At 40.2% G+C, this 17,103-nt stretch overlaps 1 protein-coding gene across 2 annotated transcripts; it reads left to right on the top strand.

Moving 5' to 3' along the window:
- Window positions 1-1,158: 1,158 nt before the first annotated feature.
- LOC113024274 (uncharacterized) lies at window positions 1,159-16,675 on the top strand. Of its 2 annotated transcripts, XM_026171189.2 has the most exons (8): window positions 1,159-1,323; window positions 1,523-1,606; window positions 1,745-1,944; window positions 9,895-9,939; window positions 10,259-10,297; window positions 10,975-11,089; window positions 13,007-13,168; window positions 15,411-16,675. In XM_026171189.2, exons 3-8 carry the CDS (start codon window positions 1,834-1,836, stop codon window positions 16,526-16,528), a joined length of 1,590 nt encoding a protein of 529 aa, XP_026026974.1. In that variant the 5' UTR covers window positions 1,159-1,323; window positions 1,523-1,606; window positions 1,745-1,833; the 3' UTR covers window positions 16,529-16,675. The 2 variants fall into 2 exon arrangements, with proteins under 2 accessions (XP_026026974.1, XP_026026973.1); XM_026171188.2 differs by lacking the exons at window positions 1,159-1,323; window positions 1,523-1,606 and having other exon boundaries at window positions 1,708-1,944.
- Window positions 16,676-17,103: the final 428 nt, after the last annotated feature.

The following is a 17,103-nucleotide window of genomic DNA, read 5'->3' as shown; positions in this document are numbered from 1 at the left end:
GCGTCACAATGAATAAGAGACAAAAAAAGACTAAATGACTTCCTTAACTACAAATGTATACATCTGTAACTACCCTCGTTTTGCTCACTTTGAGCTTAAGTGTTGTTTTCCACAACAGGTCATTGAACCCTGAAGGGGGGAAAAAAAAGCCTCCAAAAGCAAAAGCATGTTGTCTGCTGCCCTCTTGTGGTGGACTGCTGGCTATGTTTCTACCCACGTTGGGTCTGGCAGCACAGTTGATGAAAGGATTTGGAATTTGGGTTTTAGGACAGAATACGCATTAAGTCATACAAACCAATAGAAAAACAAAACAAAAATGCTGACAAATGCGATAAAAAAAATTAGATGATTTCTATTTAACAATTTTGGTCACTTTTCCTCACAACCACTGACACCAAAAACGGGTGGATGCAACAACAAATTAATTGAAACACTGCCTAAGCAGTGAAAATAGTAACAACTTGGACAAAGTTACCATGTAACAAACCAAAGGCGTAACGTCTGACTGATGGAGGAGCCAAAGTGTAGTTAAGCTAACGTGAACACGCCTAATCCCCTGACCTCTGACTTTGGTTGTCAGTGAAGACATTACAATAACAAAAAGGCATAAATTCCATATCTGAAATTCATTTTCAAAAGACAGCATATAACAAATTCAGTATTGATCCTTTCAGCGCTTCAAAGAAAGTAAAGTTCAAAAATATTTGATTCAATTGTTGAACTTTACTGGAAAAATTGCAATTTTTTCCAATTGTTCTGGCCTTTTGTATTCAGCTAATTTCAAGCTTTCCATGTTCATTCTTCTTCTTCTTCTATCTATTGCTTGTACAGTTTCCATGCTGCTCCACTTCAAGGCTAAAGCTGTACACAGATATCTGCTTCGGGGCCTAGAACTGACTTGTTACGCCCCTGTAACAAACACAGCATAAACGAACAACAACATAAAGCACAACAATTTTTAAATTTACTTACTTTACGTGGTTGCCTGCGCGCGCGCATACCTGAAAAAACAACAACATTAAAATTAATAAATAAATCGATCTATCAATCAATGTCACTGTCCTTCAGCAGCGGTCGTTTCCGCTCGTGCTGCACGCCAGCAGCCTCCTCGTGGCAACAGGGGGCATTCTGATTGGCTGGGACTTAACAAGCAATTTAGCCTTAGGAGGCCGTCACAGCTTTTTGCGGCTAATAATTACAGTATCGAAGCAGTTCCGTTGTAAATAAACGTTCCGAAATGTTGCGATGCATGCAGTTTATTTGGAAGTTATATTATTAAATAATGTCAAATAGAACTGAAAACTTAACTCGCATCTGATACAGGTAGGTGTGCTGCAAAAGTTTTACAAAAGTTGAGCTCTTAAGAACATTATTTTCATAATTTCAATACTAATTTGTTAATATTTATATAAACTAAGTAGATTCAGACATTTATTTTGCGTCAGCAAAAAAACATACCCGGGCAAAGCTCTTATATTTTTGCCACTATTTATTTCGTTGTGGTTATATTTGTGTTTAATAGAGCAACACCGTGTGGACCGTGAAAGCAGCCTCTCTGAGGCTGTTGCTGGGAGCTCCGGCCAATCAAAGCATACAGCGCTCCCGTGTAAGTACTGTGGTGGCTGGGGGAAAAAAAGCATGACATCATGCTCGGCTCCGTCCGTCTCTACGAGTGAAACATCTTCCTTCTACTACAGCAAACAACAGGAGCCGACTGAGCCGTCTGTGTTGTGAATTTGCGCAGGTCCAGCCGTAAAATACACCGAGAGAGCGGCCCCAGTACACCGGAGCGTGCAGCGGAGGCGGGGAGGGGCATCAGCCCGTTTGGGGGGAATGGCGGATGGGGATGCTGTCTTGTCTGTGGAATGGGACAGTGGTGATGAGGGTTTAGCCATGGATCCAGAGAAAACGCTGACTTTCTGCCACGGGCTGCAGACTATGGAGGTAATGCACTGCACAGCTTTACATTTGATGCGCACGCAGCTGTCAGCAGCTGTTCTGCAGAGCAACATGCTTCCCTCGGCCTGTGGGGTTGTTGACAAACAGCAGTGACCTCGGCATATTATTATTATTTTTATTTCGTCACCTTTTGGTCATTACATCTGTGACATACACGAGACAGCACGTGTATTTGTGCACCACTGCAGTCAGTCAGCTTAGGTCTCTGTTTTATTTTATATTTAATTATTTTTAACATTGGGAAGGCTGTCTGTAAGTCTGTGGCCAATGCAAAATATCTGTAAGTTTGACTTGTAGACGTGGTCGTGTACAACGAATATCTTAGACATAACAGGATTGGTGTGCAAATCCTTTAAGAAAAAGCAAAGATTCTTGGTTTATATTAATTTAAACTTAGACACTAAATTAATGAATTTTTGGTTATGATTTGCCGTATTTCAGTTTTAGATTGTAGTTTTCAAGACTTGTGGACAAGTAAAAATTCCTTGTTTAGCAATGTGGCTTAAAAACCTGCAAATGGACAAACAAGAGCTTTTTAATGCAAGACACCTTGTGAATCTTGGCTGTTAAGAAGAAGAACATTATTCTACTGAACTGGGGAAGTGGTTTCTTCAATGACTGTGTTGTTCTCTGCTTTGAGTGTGTTGTCTGAAAGTATTCAGTGAATACAACTCCAGTTCTAAATGAATTGGGAGACTGTGTAAAATGCAGATCTTATAATCCTATATTTTATTTGCAGTCGAACATATAAAACACATCAGATGTTTAAACTGAGACATTTTACTTTATCATGAAAAAATTTAGCTGAATTGAATTTAAGAATTTAAGACAGCAGCACATTTCAAAGCGGAAATGTGGGTAGCAAAAAGCTGGAAAAGTATGTGGTGCTAAAAAAGAAAGCTGGAAGAAAATTTTCCAAATAATTTGGTTAAATGGAAACAGATCAGTAACATCATAGGGTATAAAAAGAGCATCTTAGGGAGGCAGGGAGAGGTTCACCAGTAATGCAGAAAGCTGTCTACAAGTTGCAGAACTATTTCAGAATAATGTTCTTCAATGTAAAATTGGAAAGACTTTGAATATCTCATCATATACAATCCATAATATCATCAAGACTGTGAAAATCTGGAGAAATCTCTGTGTGCATTGAACAAGGCCAAAAAGCTCACGATCTTCCAGCCCTCAAGTGGATCTGCATTTAAAAACAGGAATGATTCTGTCATGGAAATCACAGCAGGGGCTCATGAACACTTCCAGAAATCATGGTGAACACAATTCACCATGCCATGCACAAAGGCACGTTAAAACTCTATCAAGCAAAAACAAAGCCAGACGGGAACATTATCCAGAAAGTCCATCTTTCTCTGGACCAAAGCTCTTTGACTGTGGTGTATTTTAAAAAAAGCTTTTCTGTGGTCAGAGAAATTAACGTTTTAGACTTGTTTTTGGAAAACAAGGACACCACGTCTTCCGTACTAAAGATGAAAAGGAGCATCCAGCTTGTTATCAGTGCTCAGTTCAAAGGTCAGCATCGCTGATGGCATGCACCTGTCGACGTGGCAGTTTTCACATCTGGAAAGACTCGCTCAGTGCTGAAAGAGTTTAGCATTAATGGTGGAGCAACATGTGCTCCCATCCAGAAGATGCCTTTTTCAGAGAAGGCCTTCCATATTTCAACAAGACAACGCTAAACTGCATCTATGACATAGCATGGCTTCCAAATCAAAGAGTTCAGATGCTGAACTGGCCTGCCTGCAGTACAATTTTATGAGATTTGCAATCATTGATTCTATTTTTATTTAAGTTTTACTCAACATCCCAACTTTTTTTTTTTTTACAATTAAGCTTTTACATAGCTTGATCTTACTTTAATAAAAAGACTCACAAGAGCTGCTTTTATTTATTTATAGTCAATTACTCATCGTAATATGCAAACTGTTGATGTTGTTAAGATTTTAAAAATCCATCCGTTGCAGTGACCCTTAGGGAAACGAGGGAAAGTACCGTACCTGCTATGCCGTTGAGTGTGTGAGTGTCTTGAGTTGAGTGTCTTGCAACTCCATGGAAACATAAAAGTGTGTCTTTGACCTCTGGCTGGATATGATTTTAAATGTCATTGTTGCTTCTCCCACACATTGCGGTTCCATGATATGGATAAGTTTCCCCCTCTCTACCAGCCGCTGAGTTTCTCACAGGCAGGTCGTAACGTTGTTTTGTTTGCTAGTCTTCTGATTAATTGTTGATTGCTGTTGTTACTCTGTGTGGTTTATTTCACAGGCAGATTAATTGGGTGTCTCTGTTCGGTTGATAAATAGGGCTCCATTTAGGTTGTTTGTATTTGTGATGGTTGACATTGTGAGTAATTATTTACTGTAGCATTGCAGTGACTCTCAAACTGCTGAGGCATGGATAACTAAGGGAAATGAAAGTGAATGAATATGACTTTTTGAGGGTAAAATAAAGAAGCTTTGCTGATGCTGTTGCATTGACTTTTTAACTAAAATTCAGCTTGGTCATGAGAAAATATAAAGTGTGGAGCATTTTAAGGCTCTGAAGTGGAATGTGCTAGAGAAAGGTCTGAATACTAGAGTGTTTTACACAATGGTTATTTTGGGCTTCCAGTTGCTGATAATTATTTCCTTAGGCAGGGTCACAAGAGGTCAGTCTGAGGAGGGGTCTCTCAGAGGTCATTTACCAGAGACACTCAGTGGTGCCTACTGAGCATACATGCAGGAGTGTAGCGACTCAGCGTCTGTCTGCAGACAAATAATCGTTTTTCTGTATTTGTGAATAATAGGTCTCACTGTGACTCTGTGGACTCCAAAAGCTTTATAACTGGCTTTGTACCCTTTCCAGGCTCTGTTTAAGTGATTTCTTGATTCAACAGGTCCACCATTAATCAGGCCAGAGTGTGGCAAGTAAAACTGAACTCATATGGTCAATGTGGTTCATTCATGATTTAACAAGGGGGGCAATTACTTTTTCACATAGTGCCAGGTAGGTTTGGACAAATCATGATTTAAAAACATCTGAAACATGTAAGTGTAATAAATATGGAGGGAAAAAAGAAATCAGGAAAGGTGCAAATACTTTTCACAGCACTTTACCTGCACTATTTCAGAGAGGGAAAAACTGTGCAGTACACATGAATGAGTTGTGTTTGTATAAATGTGTCCTGTTGTCGTATTGGACGGTGGTTTCATATGTTGACCTGTTTTGTTGCACTCTGTCCTCCTTGGTTGGCCTTGTTGCAGTAAATATTTGTGTATAACACTTGAGCCTCCTCAGTGTTCTTCCTGCTCGAGGAACTTGGTCTGTTTACATTTTAAACATTGGGGAACTGGTTGACTTTGCTAAGAAAAGCTTTGAAAGTAAAATGATGCCATTTGCACATAATTTTTGTTTTTTGTTTTGTTTATTTGTTTGTTTTTTACTATTCTTTTGGGGGGTTTTGTAAGCAAAGTTATGGAGACTTGTCAGGACCCTTGGGTGGAAATCATTTGTGGTTAGTCTGCGGTATCTGAGGAAGCCTGAATGACTTCTCATCACACTTGTATGCATATCCTGTGCCGTGTGGTGGGCTTACCTCTCAGGAAGCACATAGGAACTCAACCTGATGGTATTTATGACAGAACATTTCCTGTCTTGACTCTTTATGTTTTCCATCAGTATAGGCCAAGTCCCCAGAGGTTGTTACATTTGACACTGGTATTTGCAACGGTAGGTAACATAACCCAATATTTATCAGTTTACAGAAGAATCTCTACTGTATTTGTCCAGAATTCATTTTAAAATCTTTCTTTTTAAAAAACAAAATCCTGTTAGGCCTTATTATATCTTTAAACGCCATAGTGTCATAATATCCTAAGAGAGTACTTTGTTCTCAAGCTGTAGGCTTACTTTTGATTCCTTGAGTTTCTAAAAGCAGAATGGGAGGCAGAGCCTTCAGCTCCCAGTTTGTTGAGGGTCATCTCATTACCACATCCAATCTTCTAGTTAACCTCCAAAGGCGTAAGCCTAAATTATAAAAGAGAGCTGAAAGAGAAGGGACAAACAACATATCCAACTACTGCATGTCAGAAACTATTATCTGCTGCCTCTTTGTTTATTGCCTTGTTTATCATTTGTGGTTCCCCTATACTTCCCTTCATTTTCCTTAGTACTTCCTCTTATATCCATGTGGTAGATGGCTGCCCCTCATTGAGGCTGCTTCTGCTGGAGATTTCATCCTGTTAAAACAGCAGTTCTTCTTTCCCACTGTCACCAAATGCTTGCTTACAATGGATTGTGTGAGGATTAGGGTTCTCTTACTAACAATATAGGGGCTTTAATTTATAATATACAGCACCCTGAGACAACTGTTACTGTAAACTGGTGCTGGATAGCTAAAACTGAAATCAAAAATGGAATTGATATTGATATTTGGAGGGAAAGATTTTGCCTGGTTGGTACATCAAGATTAGAATCCAGGAATTGTTTTTATGGAAATTTTAACATTTTGTATCTATCTAATAGACTTTGATTTGTTCATGGAAATGGGGAGTCATCTTCACACACTAAGGTTAATTATGGAGTTCCACTTGGTTCTGTGCAAGGTCCAATTCTGTTTACATTATGCATGCTTCCTTTAGGCAGTATCGTTCGAGGGCATAGCATATACTTTCACTGTTATGCAGATGACATCCAGCTTTATCTATCCATGAAGCTAGATGACAAATGCCAAATACTGTATCAAAGACAATGAGGCCCTAATTTCCTGCTTCTAAAGTCAGTCATTGTACTTGGTACTAGAAATCTTAGAAACATGGTGTCTAACCAGATGCTTACTCTGGATGGCCTCCAGGAACACTAAGGACTCTTGGGGTTTATTCATTTATTTTTTCACCAGGATATGCCTTTCAAAACGCATCTTAAACAAATATGTAGGACTGCTTTCTTGCATTTCCACAACATCTCTAAAATGAGAAACATCCTGTCTCAGAGTGACACTGAAACACTAGATTAGAGCTGGGCGATATAAGATTTTTTTTCATATCACGATATGTTTTTTTCATTTCAGGCGATAACGATATCTATCACGATATAAGCCAAATAACTATATTTGTAAGATTTAAATGTGACGTTGCTCACAAGTAAAATGTGAAATAATCAGCAGCTTGTTTTGATTTAAATATTTATTTCCCATAATAAGTTCAACAGGGTAGATGTACTTAAGGAACATGAGACTTTTTCAGATAAATAAAGGCAAATATTGCAAACTACACAAAAGGCAGCCACTAAAGCGTTTAAGTTTCAAAATAGAACAAACGAAACAGACTAAATTGTCAATTCCACTTAGAAACAAAATATTAATTCTAAAAATAAATCTTAGTTTGTTTTACAGAAGAACAGACAAAATTGACTAACTTTTGTCAATATCAAATAAACTGAGAACTAAAAGGAAATTCTCAATCTCTCCTTGTTGTATAGCTGAGCTTTTCAAACAGTTTTAACAGTTACTTTAGTCTGACAAAAGCCGAATGACGAATTAGCGCTTCCAGTCAGAGATTGAGCATGCACCGCTTTATTGTATTTCCAGACTTGCTTTCGGCACAATTTACAGTGCACGCTACTCTGTTTTTTGTCAGACTTGAAATAGTCGAAATACCTTCACACTACGGAACTTCTATGGCCCTTCTGTTCGACAATCTCTCCGGCATTGGAACCATCATCTGTTTTCTCTTCGGTAACCTTCGGTCACGCTCTCGGTTGATTTTTCTCTAGTCGGCACACTCATTTCCTCCATTACCCGGGCGGCACGGCGGCTGGCTGCTTCAAACAAATACACATGTGCGGCTTGGCACTTGTGCTGTACGTAACAAGTCACGTGACGTGACGCTGCGGCTGTGATTGGTTCGGCTCTGCGCTACTTAATTTGGATTGGCTGTTGTTCTTTTTTTTTCTTTTTTTTCTTTTTTTTTAAAGAGGACAAGAGAGACGAGGCCTGTCGCAATAGTTTAACTTTTCCTCGATAGAAAAGTTAATTTCGCAATACATATCGTTATCGTTCTATCGCCCAGCTCTACACTAGATCATGCATTTAATACTTCTAGGCTGGACTATTGTAATGCATTGTTATTATCAGGTTGCCCTTAACTCACTGAAAAGCCTTCATCCATCCATTCCCTTCCGCTTATCCTTTTCAGGGTCGCGGGAGCCTATCCCAGCTGTCATAGGGTGAGACGTGGGGTTCACCCTGGACAGGTTGCCAGTCTGTGGCAGGGCTAACACACAGAGACAGACAACCATTCACGCTGGGCAATTTGGATTAATCAATTAACCGATCCCCACAAACTGCATGTCTTTGGACTGTGGGAGGAAGCCAGAGAACCTGGAGGGAACCCACGCAAACATGGGGAGAGCATGCAAGCTCCACACAGAAAGACCCCGGCCTCATGGTGGAGTTGAACTCAGGACCTTCTTGCTGTGCTGCAACAGTGCTAACCACCGTGCCACCCTGAAAAGCCTTTGGTTTATCCAAAATACTACAGCAAATCTACTGACAGAGACTAGAAAAAGGAAGCATATTAGTTTCTCTTTAGTGGCTCCCTCTTGACTGCAGGCTTACTTGTAGTTCCTAGCATATTTAAAAGTATAATGGGAGGCAGAGCCTTCAGCCTTCAGGCTTCTCTTCTGTGGAACTAGCTCCCAGTTTGGATTCAGGAGACGGACACCCTCTTTAATTTTAAAATTAGGCTTAAAACTTCCCAGTTTGATAAAGTATATAGTTAGGGCTGGATCGGGTGACCCTGAATCCTCCTTTAGTTATGCTGCAATGAGCCAAGGCTGCTGGAGGGCTTCCCATAAGATTCCTATCTGAACTGTTTCTTTTCCACCTATCTTTTTTCACCTACTCACACTCACACTGTTTATACAGCACTCTACATTTACTTTGGATTAATCATTAGTTATTAATAATCTCTGGCTCTTTTCCACAGTGTGTCTTTTCTCCTGTATCCCTCCCGTCACCCCCAGGAAGAAACGTTGTTTCAGGTTTCTTCCTGAAACAACGTTTTTCCCGCTGTTGTGATTTGGTGTAATATAAATAAAATTGAATTGAAAAGCAGTTTTCTATAAAAGCATCTCAAGGAAAGCGGTTGTAATCATATACACATATTTCTATCTACAACCGCACCAGTTTCTGATGAGAAAAATGTGAGTTATGTATCCTTTCCTGTGTCTGCTATAATGCCAGGTACTTATTTGGAGCCTGTCTGCCCTTGTCAGGTTGATACTCTTCCACTAATGTCACATAATGTTTTGTGATGCAATGTTAATTGCCCTGTGGATGCATCAGGTGTTACAAGTGGATACTATACAGTACTGCAGAATTGTGTGCCACATATTATACTAAATAACAGTAAACACAAGTGTCTCTTGGCTAAATACGCTTCACTGTCAGAGAAGCATGTGGAGTTGGATTATTCATGAACGTTTAGGTCACTGACATGAATAGAGAGCAGAGGTGATTCTCTTACTCAGAATAGTTGCACAGATATGTGCGCATTGTACACACACAAAGTATGCAGACTGTGATCAGCACTGTTTCAATCAAAATATGAGTGAAGCTGAGCTTTGAGAATAGACGTGGGGTACTTTTCTGATGTTTTATGACTCTAACAGTTAACTAACAGATTAATGAGTAATGAAAATAATTGGTAGTTACAGGCATGTATTTGAAACGGGGAGCGCACAGGGAACGGTTGTATGAGCGACCTTCCCTTCTTTCTTCTTGAAAAGTCAGTAGTAGCCACCGGCTTAATACTGGAAAATGGGTCTTTAGTGGCCAACTTTATATGCTTGAATTACTGTAATAACAACACATCATATCTTTTGTTTTCCCTTTACTTTTTTTAAGCTCCATTTTAACTGTTTTCTCTCTCTGCCTTTTACTAGATGACTATGTCCCTGCAAGGGCTGGATGTAACCGAAGAAGCTACGGTAGGGAGTTCAACCTTTAACCACAACTAAATATTGTCCACACGGGTAAAAAGGCCTCAGAGCCTTTTCCTCAGTGGTTGCTATAGTAATGCATAATTATTTGTTAGCACTTGGGTCTTGTGTGGTAACTATGCACATGACAGATTTAGCAACCTCTCCTCAGTGCTTTATTAGTATGGTTTATGGCTTTGCTCAAGTGTCTGAGCTCATTGAGGTTGTTATAATGTAAAAGCTTTGAAATTTGCTGGCTTTTTATGATGTGCACATTTTTAATGTTTGGGTTTTCACTTGCTTTAGTTTCTTCCCTTTCTCACTATAGGTGCCTGTGAAACAGATCGAAATGAGCACAATCAATAAGGTGGGAGGCTTTTTAAAACATTTTTTAAAATACTTTTTTACCCGCAGCTGCCATTAAATATGCACTCATATAAAAAGTAAGATTACAGATGCAATAACTGTTTATTTCATTGTTAACAGAAAAGTATCAGAGATTTAATATGAAATATAAAATAATACTTTTCACCTGATGATGCTTTTGATAACTATTTTTTATTTCTAGGGTTTCAGGTACACATAAAAGTGTGTGTGTATCAGTAGTTTAAAGTTTGGTTAGACTTACTGTGTGCTTCATTAACAAACAACAGAAAGACACAACTAATAAATGGTTAACTTCATGATCCATCTGTGAACACCAAAACCAAAATAGACGTAAAAAGAGAGAAAGAGAGAGAGGGGACATCATCTACAAATTAAGCAAATGTTGCTTTGTAATTGGAGTGGGGGAAGAAATTGATAGAGCATAGGAATACCAGATGTGTTATCTATACAGGCAAGCTAAATAGATTTACTGTAATTTTACTATTTTGTCAGTGAGGCTGCTTTTTTTTTTTTTTTTTTTTTCTGATCAGAGTTTCCACAGTGGATTTTGGATTTTGGACATCTTGGCGGTGCAACGATTAGCACTGGGCTCCAGTTTAGACCTTCCTACAATATTTCCACTGTGGTTACATTGCGATGTGGTGTTTTATCTATTAGATGGCGAGGCATCCAAAGTACTGTCCTGGAGTGAACAACAGTCCAGGTTACCTGTGTGAAACGGGACATTGCTGCGGGGAGACGGGCTGCTGCACCTACTACTATGAACTCTGGTGTGAGTCAACTGACCGCTTCTTCTCTGCTGTGCTACTGAGGAAAGGGTTCTGATTTAATGGCTGTTTATCGTTCATTACTCAGACCTGCTGGGAAACATTCAAGGTGTCCTATTATGCTTACCTGCAGCTCTAAAGTCCTGGTCTCATAATCTACTAATGTTGTTGCCTCCGCCAAGGAGGTGATGTTTTTTATAGCCTTTGGTAGCTGTCATTCTTCCTGTCTGTAAACGTGGTACATTAAAAAGCTTCGAATGAATTCTGATAAAACATCGTAGGCATGTAGAGTGGGGTCATGTTAACAATCCATTAAAATTTGGCTTACATTCAATTCAGTTTTATTTATGTAACACCAAATCACAACAACATGACCCTATTATTATAATCATAATCATAATAATCATAATAATAATAATAATAATAATAATAATAATAATCATCATCATCATCATAATCATCATCATCATAATAAACACTCAGACAACCCCAGATGACCAAGCACTTGGTGACAGTTCAAAGGAAAAACTCCCTTTTAACAGGAAGAACCAGAAGAAATCTCTGGTTTCTTTTAATAGACCCATTAAAGCACTACTTTCGATGTCAACTTAATGATTTAATGGTCGAAAACTGACAAAAAACATTCTAACCTAGAAACTATGATGCTTACAAATTAGATGTGTACTGCAAAAACATAGGAAATACCACATTGTCACATTTGACCTCTACTTTAACCTCCTAGGACCTGGCGTCCACATATGTGGTCATCACATTTTGGGTTGTCTAGACCAAAATACAAAATTTTGCTCTACAAGGGCCTGATTTCCACTTACGAGGACATTATACTACCTCTGTTCTATCTAAATTTAAAGCAAATATCCTCATATGTGGATCTCATTTCTCTCAGAAACAAAAATCAGGTAAAAAAAAATAAATCTGGTAATTCTTTGTTTTTACATTAATCAGGTCCCAATCAGCCCAAATGGCAAAGAGAATTTAAAAATGCATGCCATGAAAGAGTTCGGGTCTTAGGAGGTTAAATTCAGTAGATTGATCTGAAGGCTAAAGTGTTTTTATTGACAGCATATGGACATATAGGGAACGATATATGGAGATTTTAAATATTATGTTACTTTGGACCGCTGACCTCTCCTTTAAATTCAAACAAAGGTCAAATTTCAAAAATTTAAATTTTGTTAATATTGGCAACCTGTAGGAGATGATACTGTTATGTTCGGATTCAAAATCTCACATTACAGTTTGCATCCAGATTTTATGTCATATTTGACCTCTGACCTCACTTTGATGTTACACATCTTCCTTTCTTGGTGGAGGTTTGCGCTCTTGGAGTGTTTCTAGTTCTTACATGGTTCAGTTTAAAATAATCCTTAATGTTTACGTTCAGTAAGGAAGATCTGTAATCTATCATCTGTCGTCTTGGGGGTTCGGCTGCTTTCTGGTCTTTACATTGCTACCACTTTCCCAACCCTCAGTCTTCATCTTCGCAACCACCCTGGGTGTTCCTGTCCTAAATCCTATCGCTGCTGGGATTCCCCGCTGCCGTGATAGGTCGTCAGAGTCTAGTCACATTCCTCCATAAATCGTGTTCAGTTCTTCCTTATCTCTCCTTATTGAAATGTGCCTTGGTGCGGTGCTTTTATGTGTCCTTCCCCCGTCTTTAAGACAGCTGTTTTAGGATTGGCTCGCTTGCACAAACAGAAAATTTGAATAGTGTGTGCGCTGGGCTGTTGGTTACCTGATGCGCCTGAAAGCTCAATGAGTCCTCAATGATAAAAAAGCAAAACTTGTGTGAAAGCCGAGTAAATCTGAGATGAAGTTCAGCTAACAGACCTGAAGGTTACGTTTCCTTTGTTTGTTTGTTTTCTTTATCTCGATGGCCACTCATTTCCTGTTTTCTACAGGGTTCTGGCTCTTGTGGACGGTGCTCATCCTCTTCAGCTGTTTCTGTGCTTACCGCCACCGCCGGGCCAAGCTGAGAATTCAACAGCAGCAGAGGCAAAGAGAAATCAATCTGATCGCTTACAACGGCGCTTGCAACTACCCTTCATCAATGCTGGACCTCAGTATGTTTGCTTCATTTTAAATCGCACATGCTGTAGCTTTTGAATACTAAATTAATCAGTTCCACAGACTTTGCATGCGTTATGATTTCCTTGCACCACTTTTTCTGAGGAAATAGAAATATGCCTACATTTAGATACTTCAAAATAAGTCTGTTAACAGGCATCATATGGAAGTAATAAAGCAGTAAATGTAAGCGTGTTTTGTTAAATGAACTGTTTTGTGGAGTTTTTAATTGAGGAAAGTGGCTCATGCTTGTAATGTAACAGCGAGTAAAAATCTTCATATAGAAGCTTTTGGTGTGCACATCAGTCTGTTTGCAACTCACCAGTGTGTGATGCAGCGCAAAAGCCAGCCAAAGGCACAGACAGAACTCAGAGCAAAGATGCATTTGAGGACATGTTTGTTATCTAAATTCTATTATCGGCAAACATCTCTCAAGTCTACCGCAGATTTACTCCATTAGTGATGCTTTCCGTCTTTTGCCTGTGGTGAAAAACTGTGTGGACTGTGATCGATTGACAGCTTCTTGTAAACCTAGTGAAACCTATTTGCATTGTTATTAAACCGTGATCACGCAAAGAATGGACACAGTTAAAAATTACGTTAATCTAGAAGTTTTGACATTTTAGGAAACAAAGTTAAAGGTTATCATTTTGGATGGTCTTTCACATGCTGCGTCATATACGTCCAACTATTCCAGAAGTGGTAAACAAACACCAGATGTAGCACAAGGTTTCATACTTAACTAAAATGTTTTTGCACAGCTAGTTTTAGTTAACTACAATAAAAATAAAAACTAGACTTTTGGAAGGAAAAGAATTAACCAATTTTGTGAACTAAAACAAAATAAAAATGGAGAGCAAACATCCTGAGTTTTAGTATCTGTTAAAAGATGTTATTGCAGCTTGCCTGAGGAGGCTTTGATGGACATGTATTAGAAAAGACAAAACTTTGATAACTGATGTAGCAACAGAAATGAAACACAGGAGCTAGAAAACTTTCAAGGGAAACATGAGGTACAGCAGACAATAAGGAAGACTGAACTATTTATAAACTGTGAGTTAATTAGGGAAGTGAAAGACGGCTGGAGAACAAGCACTGCTGAAAGTAATAGGAAAAAAGTTGTTTCTTGAGTCTTGATGTGACTAACTATGGAAGGAAAATAGAAATACAGTGGTGCTATAACACGGTTCACCTTTCGCGGCCTTGCTGTTTCACAGATTTTTTTGTGTGCAATTTTGCATGCTTTTTTTATTTTATTTACTTTTTTACAGTTTTCACAATAAAGCTCAAGATCCTGTTGAGACTTTTCAAAATAAACTGAATCACGTGAAAGAGCAGATTATTTACGGATGACAAGTAAAAAAGAGCCATCAGGTGCTAAAAAATAAACCTTAGACTCAAAAGTTAGAACAGGCTTTTCCCTGCAGCACGTCGTGTAATAAATACTCACAAAGAAAACAGCGGCCGTTACAACTTGCGTCTAAAAATGTATCGTTTCATGCATCGGTTAAAACACTCGACTCCAGCTACATGACGCGCAGCTGGAAACACTTCCGGCAAGTCGAGATTCACAGAATTTACAGAAAATGTTACATTTTTGTGATTTATATCGTTATCGGGACGATAAAATTCTTATATCGGGATATGAGATTTTGGTCATATCGCACAACCCTATAGTGAGGGGTTTTACAGCCTTAAAACATCTATAATGTAAAAAATAAAGTTAGCTACTTCGTGGATTTCACCTATCGTGGGTTATTTTTAGAACGTAACTCCCGCAATAAACGAGGGACCACTGTGACCCAAAGGAAAACGACTTACAACAGAGATAAGAACCTAAAACACAAAAACTAAAAGACTTCAGGAGAACAAGAATAAAGTAAAGCCAGAGATCACTCTATAGAATAGTAAAGAATTCAAACCCAAAACTTGAAAAATATAGACATCACATGCTAGAATAGCAGAAACACCTTCAGACAGAAATTGGGAAGGAAAAATTCACAGATTCTAAAAATAACACAAAACCAAAGGAGCGTGACGCCAGCAGGTTCACACTCATACCCATCTCACCGTGAAGCTCCCTCTCCGCCCTGGCATGTGGGAGGAGTAAGCTTTGACTACAAATGAGCTTGCCACACCACACCAATGAGGCATAACCCCATGAGAAAGCTAACTGACATGTAACACTAGTCTGCGTACCCGGAGCTGAAGCCTAAAAGTGTGTTTCTTTCGTCACAGGTTTTCTGGCTTCCTTCAAGTTGCCCTCTTACGAGGAGGTTGTTGCGCAGCCCAGCACCCCTCCCCCTCCTTACAGCTCCATCTTTGCACTGCAGGGAGGTGCCACAGTAGGTCCTAGCTCCTCTTACCCCCATCATCACCACCACCGTCACCCCTGCCCTCCCTACTTGGGCCCCGGCCCCAGCGGTCTGACCTCCTCACAGAGCTCTGATAACTACACCAGCTGCTCCTGTGAGTCTTGCTCCCTCACCTCCCCATCCAGCACCTCCTTCTCTGTCCAGGTGACGGATGAGACGTATGACAGCAGCCACATGTCCACGCCCAGTGAAGCAGGAGGAGATTTGGCCGTGGTGCCAAGGGTCGGGGTCCCCTTCACGTTGATGCCATCGCCACCCTCGCAGGTTCCACCTGATGTTATACCTGCGGTCACTCCAGATGTCATTCCGGTGCAGAGATGTTCCTCTAACGGTAGTGAAGGAGTCTCGCCTCCATCTCATCCACTTGCTCTCACTTTGCACTCCCGTCCTTCACACTCCTCTCGCCTTCCGCTCTCTCCCCTCTCGCTGCTATCTTCAATTCCCGCTGGTCAAGTCCACCCTCTCGTTCCATCGGACCCACTCGAAGCCATGGCTCTTCAGAGAGCGAAAGAAGAGACGTCACCTCATGATCCAAAAACCAGGCCCCTGCACTCAGCTCCTAAGCAGGCTCTCCTCTTATCAAACGTGGCTGTCTCTGTGCACTGCGGCGGCAAGGAGGAGCAAAAAAGGGAAAAAGAAGAAGAAGAGGAGGACGACGACGAAGACGAGGATGAGGAGGACCATTTCCGGCATCGACGGCTGACGGGTGACTCGGGTATTGAGGTGTGCCGCTGCCATGTGAAAAGAGGGCAACAAGAGGATGAGGAACCAAAGAAGGGGCGCTTCGATAAGGGAGGGAAAGATGTCGTGAAGGAAGGGGAGAAGGTGCTGCAGGACGGCGTGGACTGTTCCCAGCAAAAGAAGGTCGCCGCACAGTCGTCCAGCACGGACGACTGCGCGGAGCAGCGCGGCCATGTCTCTTCGCCTTCTAGCGTCATCATTAACAGAAACGAGGCTATCATCACTGTGGAGTCCCTGTAAGTAAACAGCCATGGAAGGAAGGAAACGTGGGATAGCATGTGTAACCGGATGAGTGACGAATTAAAGGAAAAAAAGAAAGCGATCGGTCTTAGGGAAGATTTGAGCTATCAGAACAGATTCACTGCATCTTAGTGTTGGTTCTACAAATCTCTGTAAATCTACTGAAGGGATGGCACACTATTTTTTTTGTCCTTTTTTCTTTAAAAAAAAGGGGCATTTGGATGATGGTTGTAGAAAGTCTCCAAAATCTTCCATTAGTGTATAACTGAGCTGAGATCAGGTGACTGCACAGGCATTAGCAAAATTATTGACATGATTTTCATACTCATCCAACCACCCAGTGACCTCTGATGGACCGCCCTGTGGACGGGGACAACCCTGGAAGACTACTACGTTAATAAGACGAGTGAACTATACCAACAGCTTCTGGGTTTTCCTTTAATTTGTCATCCGCCTGTCGATGAAGACTTAAGAAGTGAAAAATGTGATCACTGAAGAAAAGTCTTGGAGAGCTTACAGAAATGTCTGCAAGCCATCAGATCGGATGAGTAACATTTTTAGGAGGGGGTCTCTGT

Source organism: Astatotilapia calliptera, chromosome 6 (genome assembly GCF_964374335.1).
Source record: "Astatotilapia calliptera chromosome 6, fAstCal68.1, whole genome shotgun sequence".
NCBI lineage: Eukaryota > Metazoa > Chordata > Actinopteri > Cichliformes > Cichlidae > Astatotilapia > Astatotilapia calliptera.
Note: the sequence above shows the minus strand (reverse complement) of the source record. Positions and strands in the feature narration are given on the sequence as shown.

Coding starts and splice junctions, on each gene's coding strand:
- LOC113024274 (XM_026171189.2), top strand. CDS start 1,834: ATGGCGGATGGGGATGCTGTCTTGTCTGTGGAATGGGACAGTGGTGAT. Junction 1,945..9,894: donor ACGGGCTGCAGACTATGGAG/GTAATGCACTGC, acceptor GCCTTTTACTAG/ATGACTATGTCCCTGCAAGG. Junction 11,090..13,006: donor CTACTACTATGAACTCTGGT/GTGAGTCAACTG, acceptor TGTTTTCTACAG/GGTTCTGGCTCTTGTGGACG.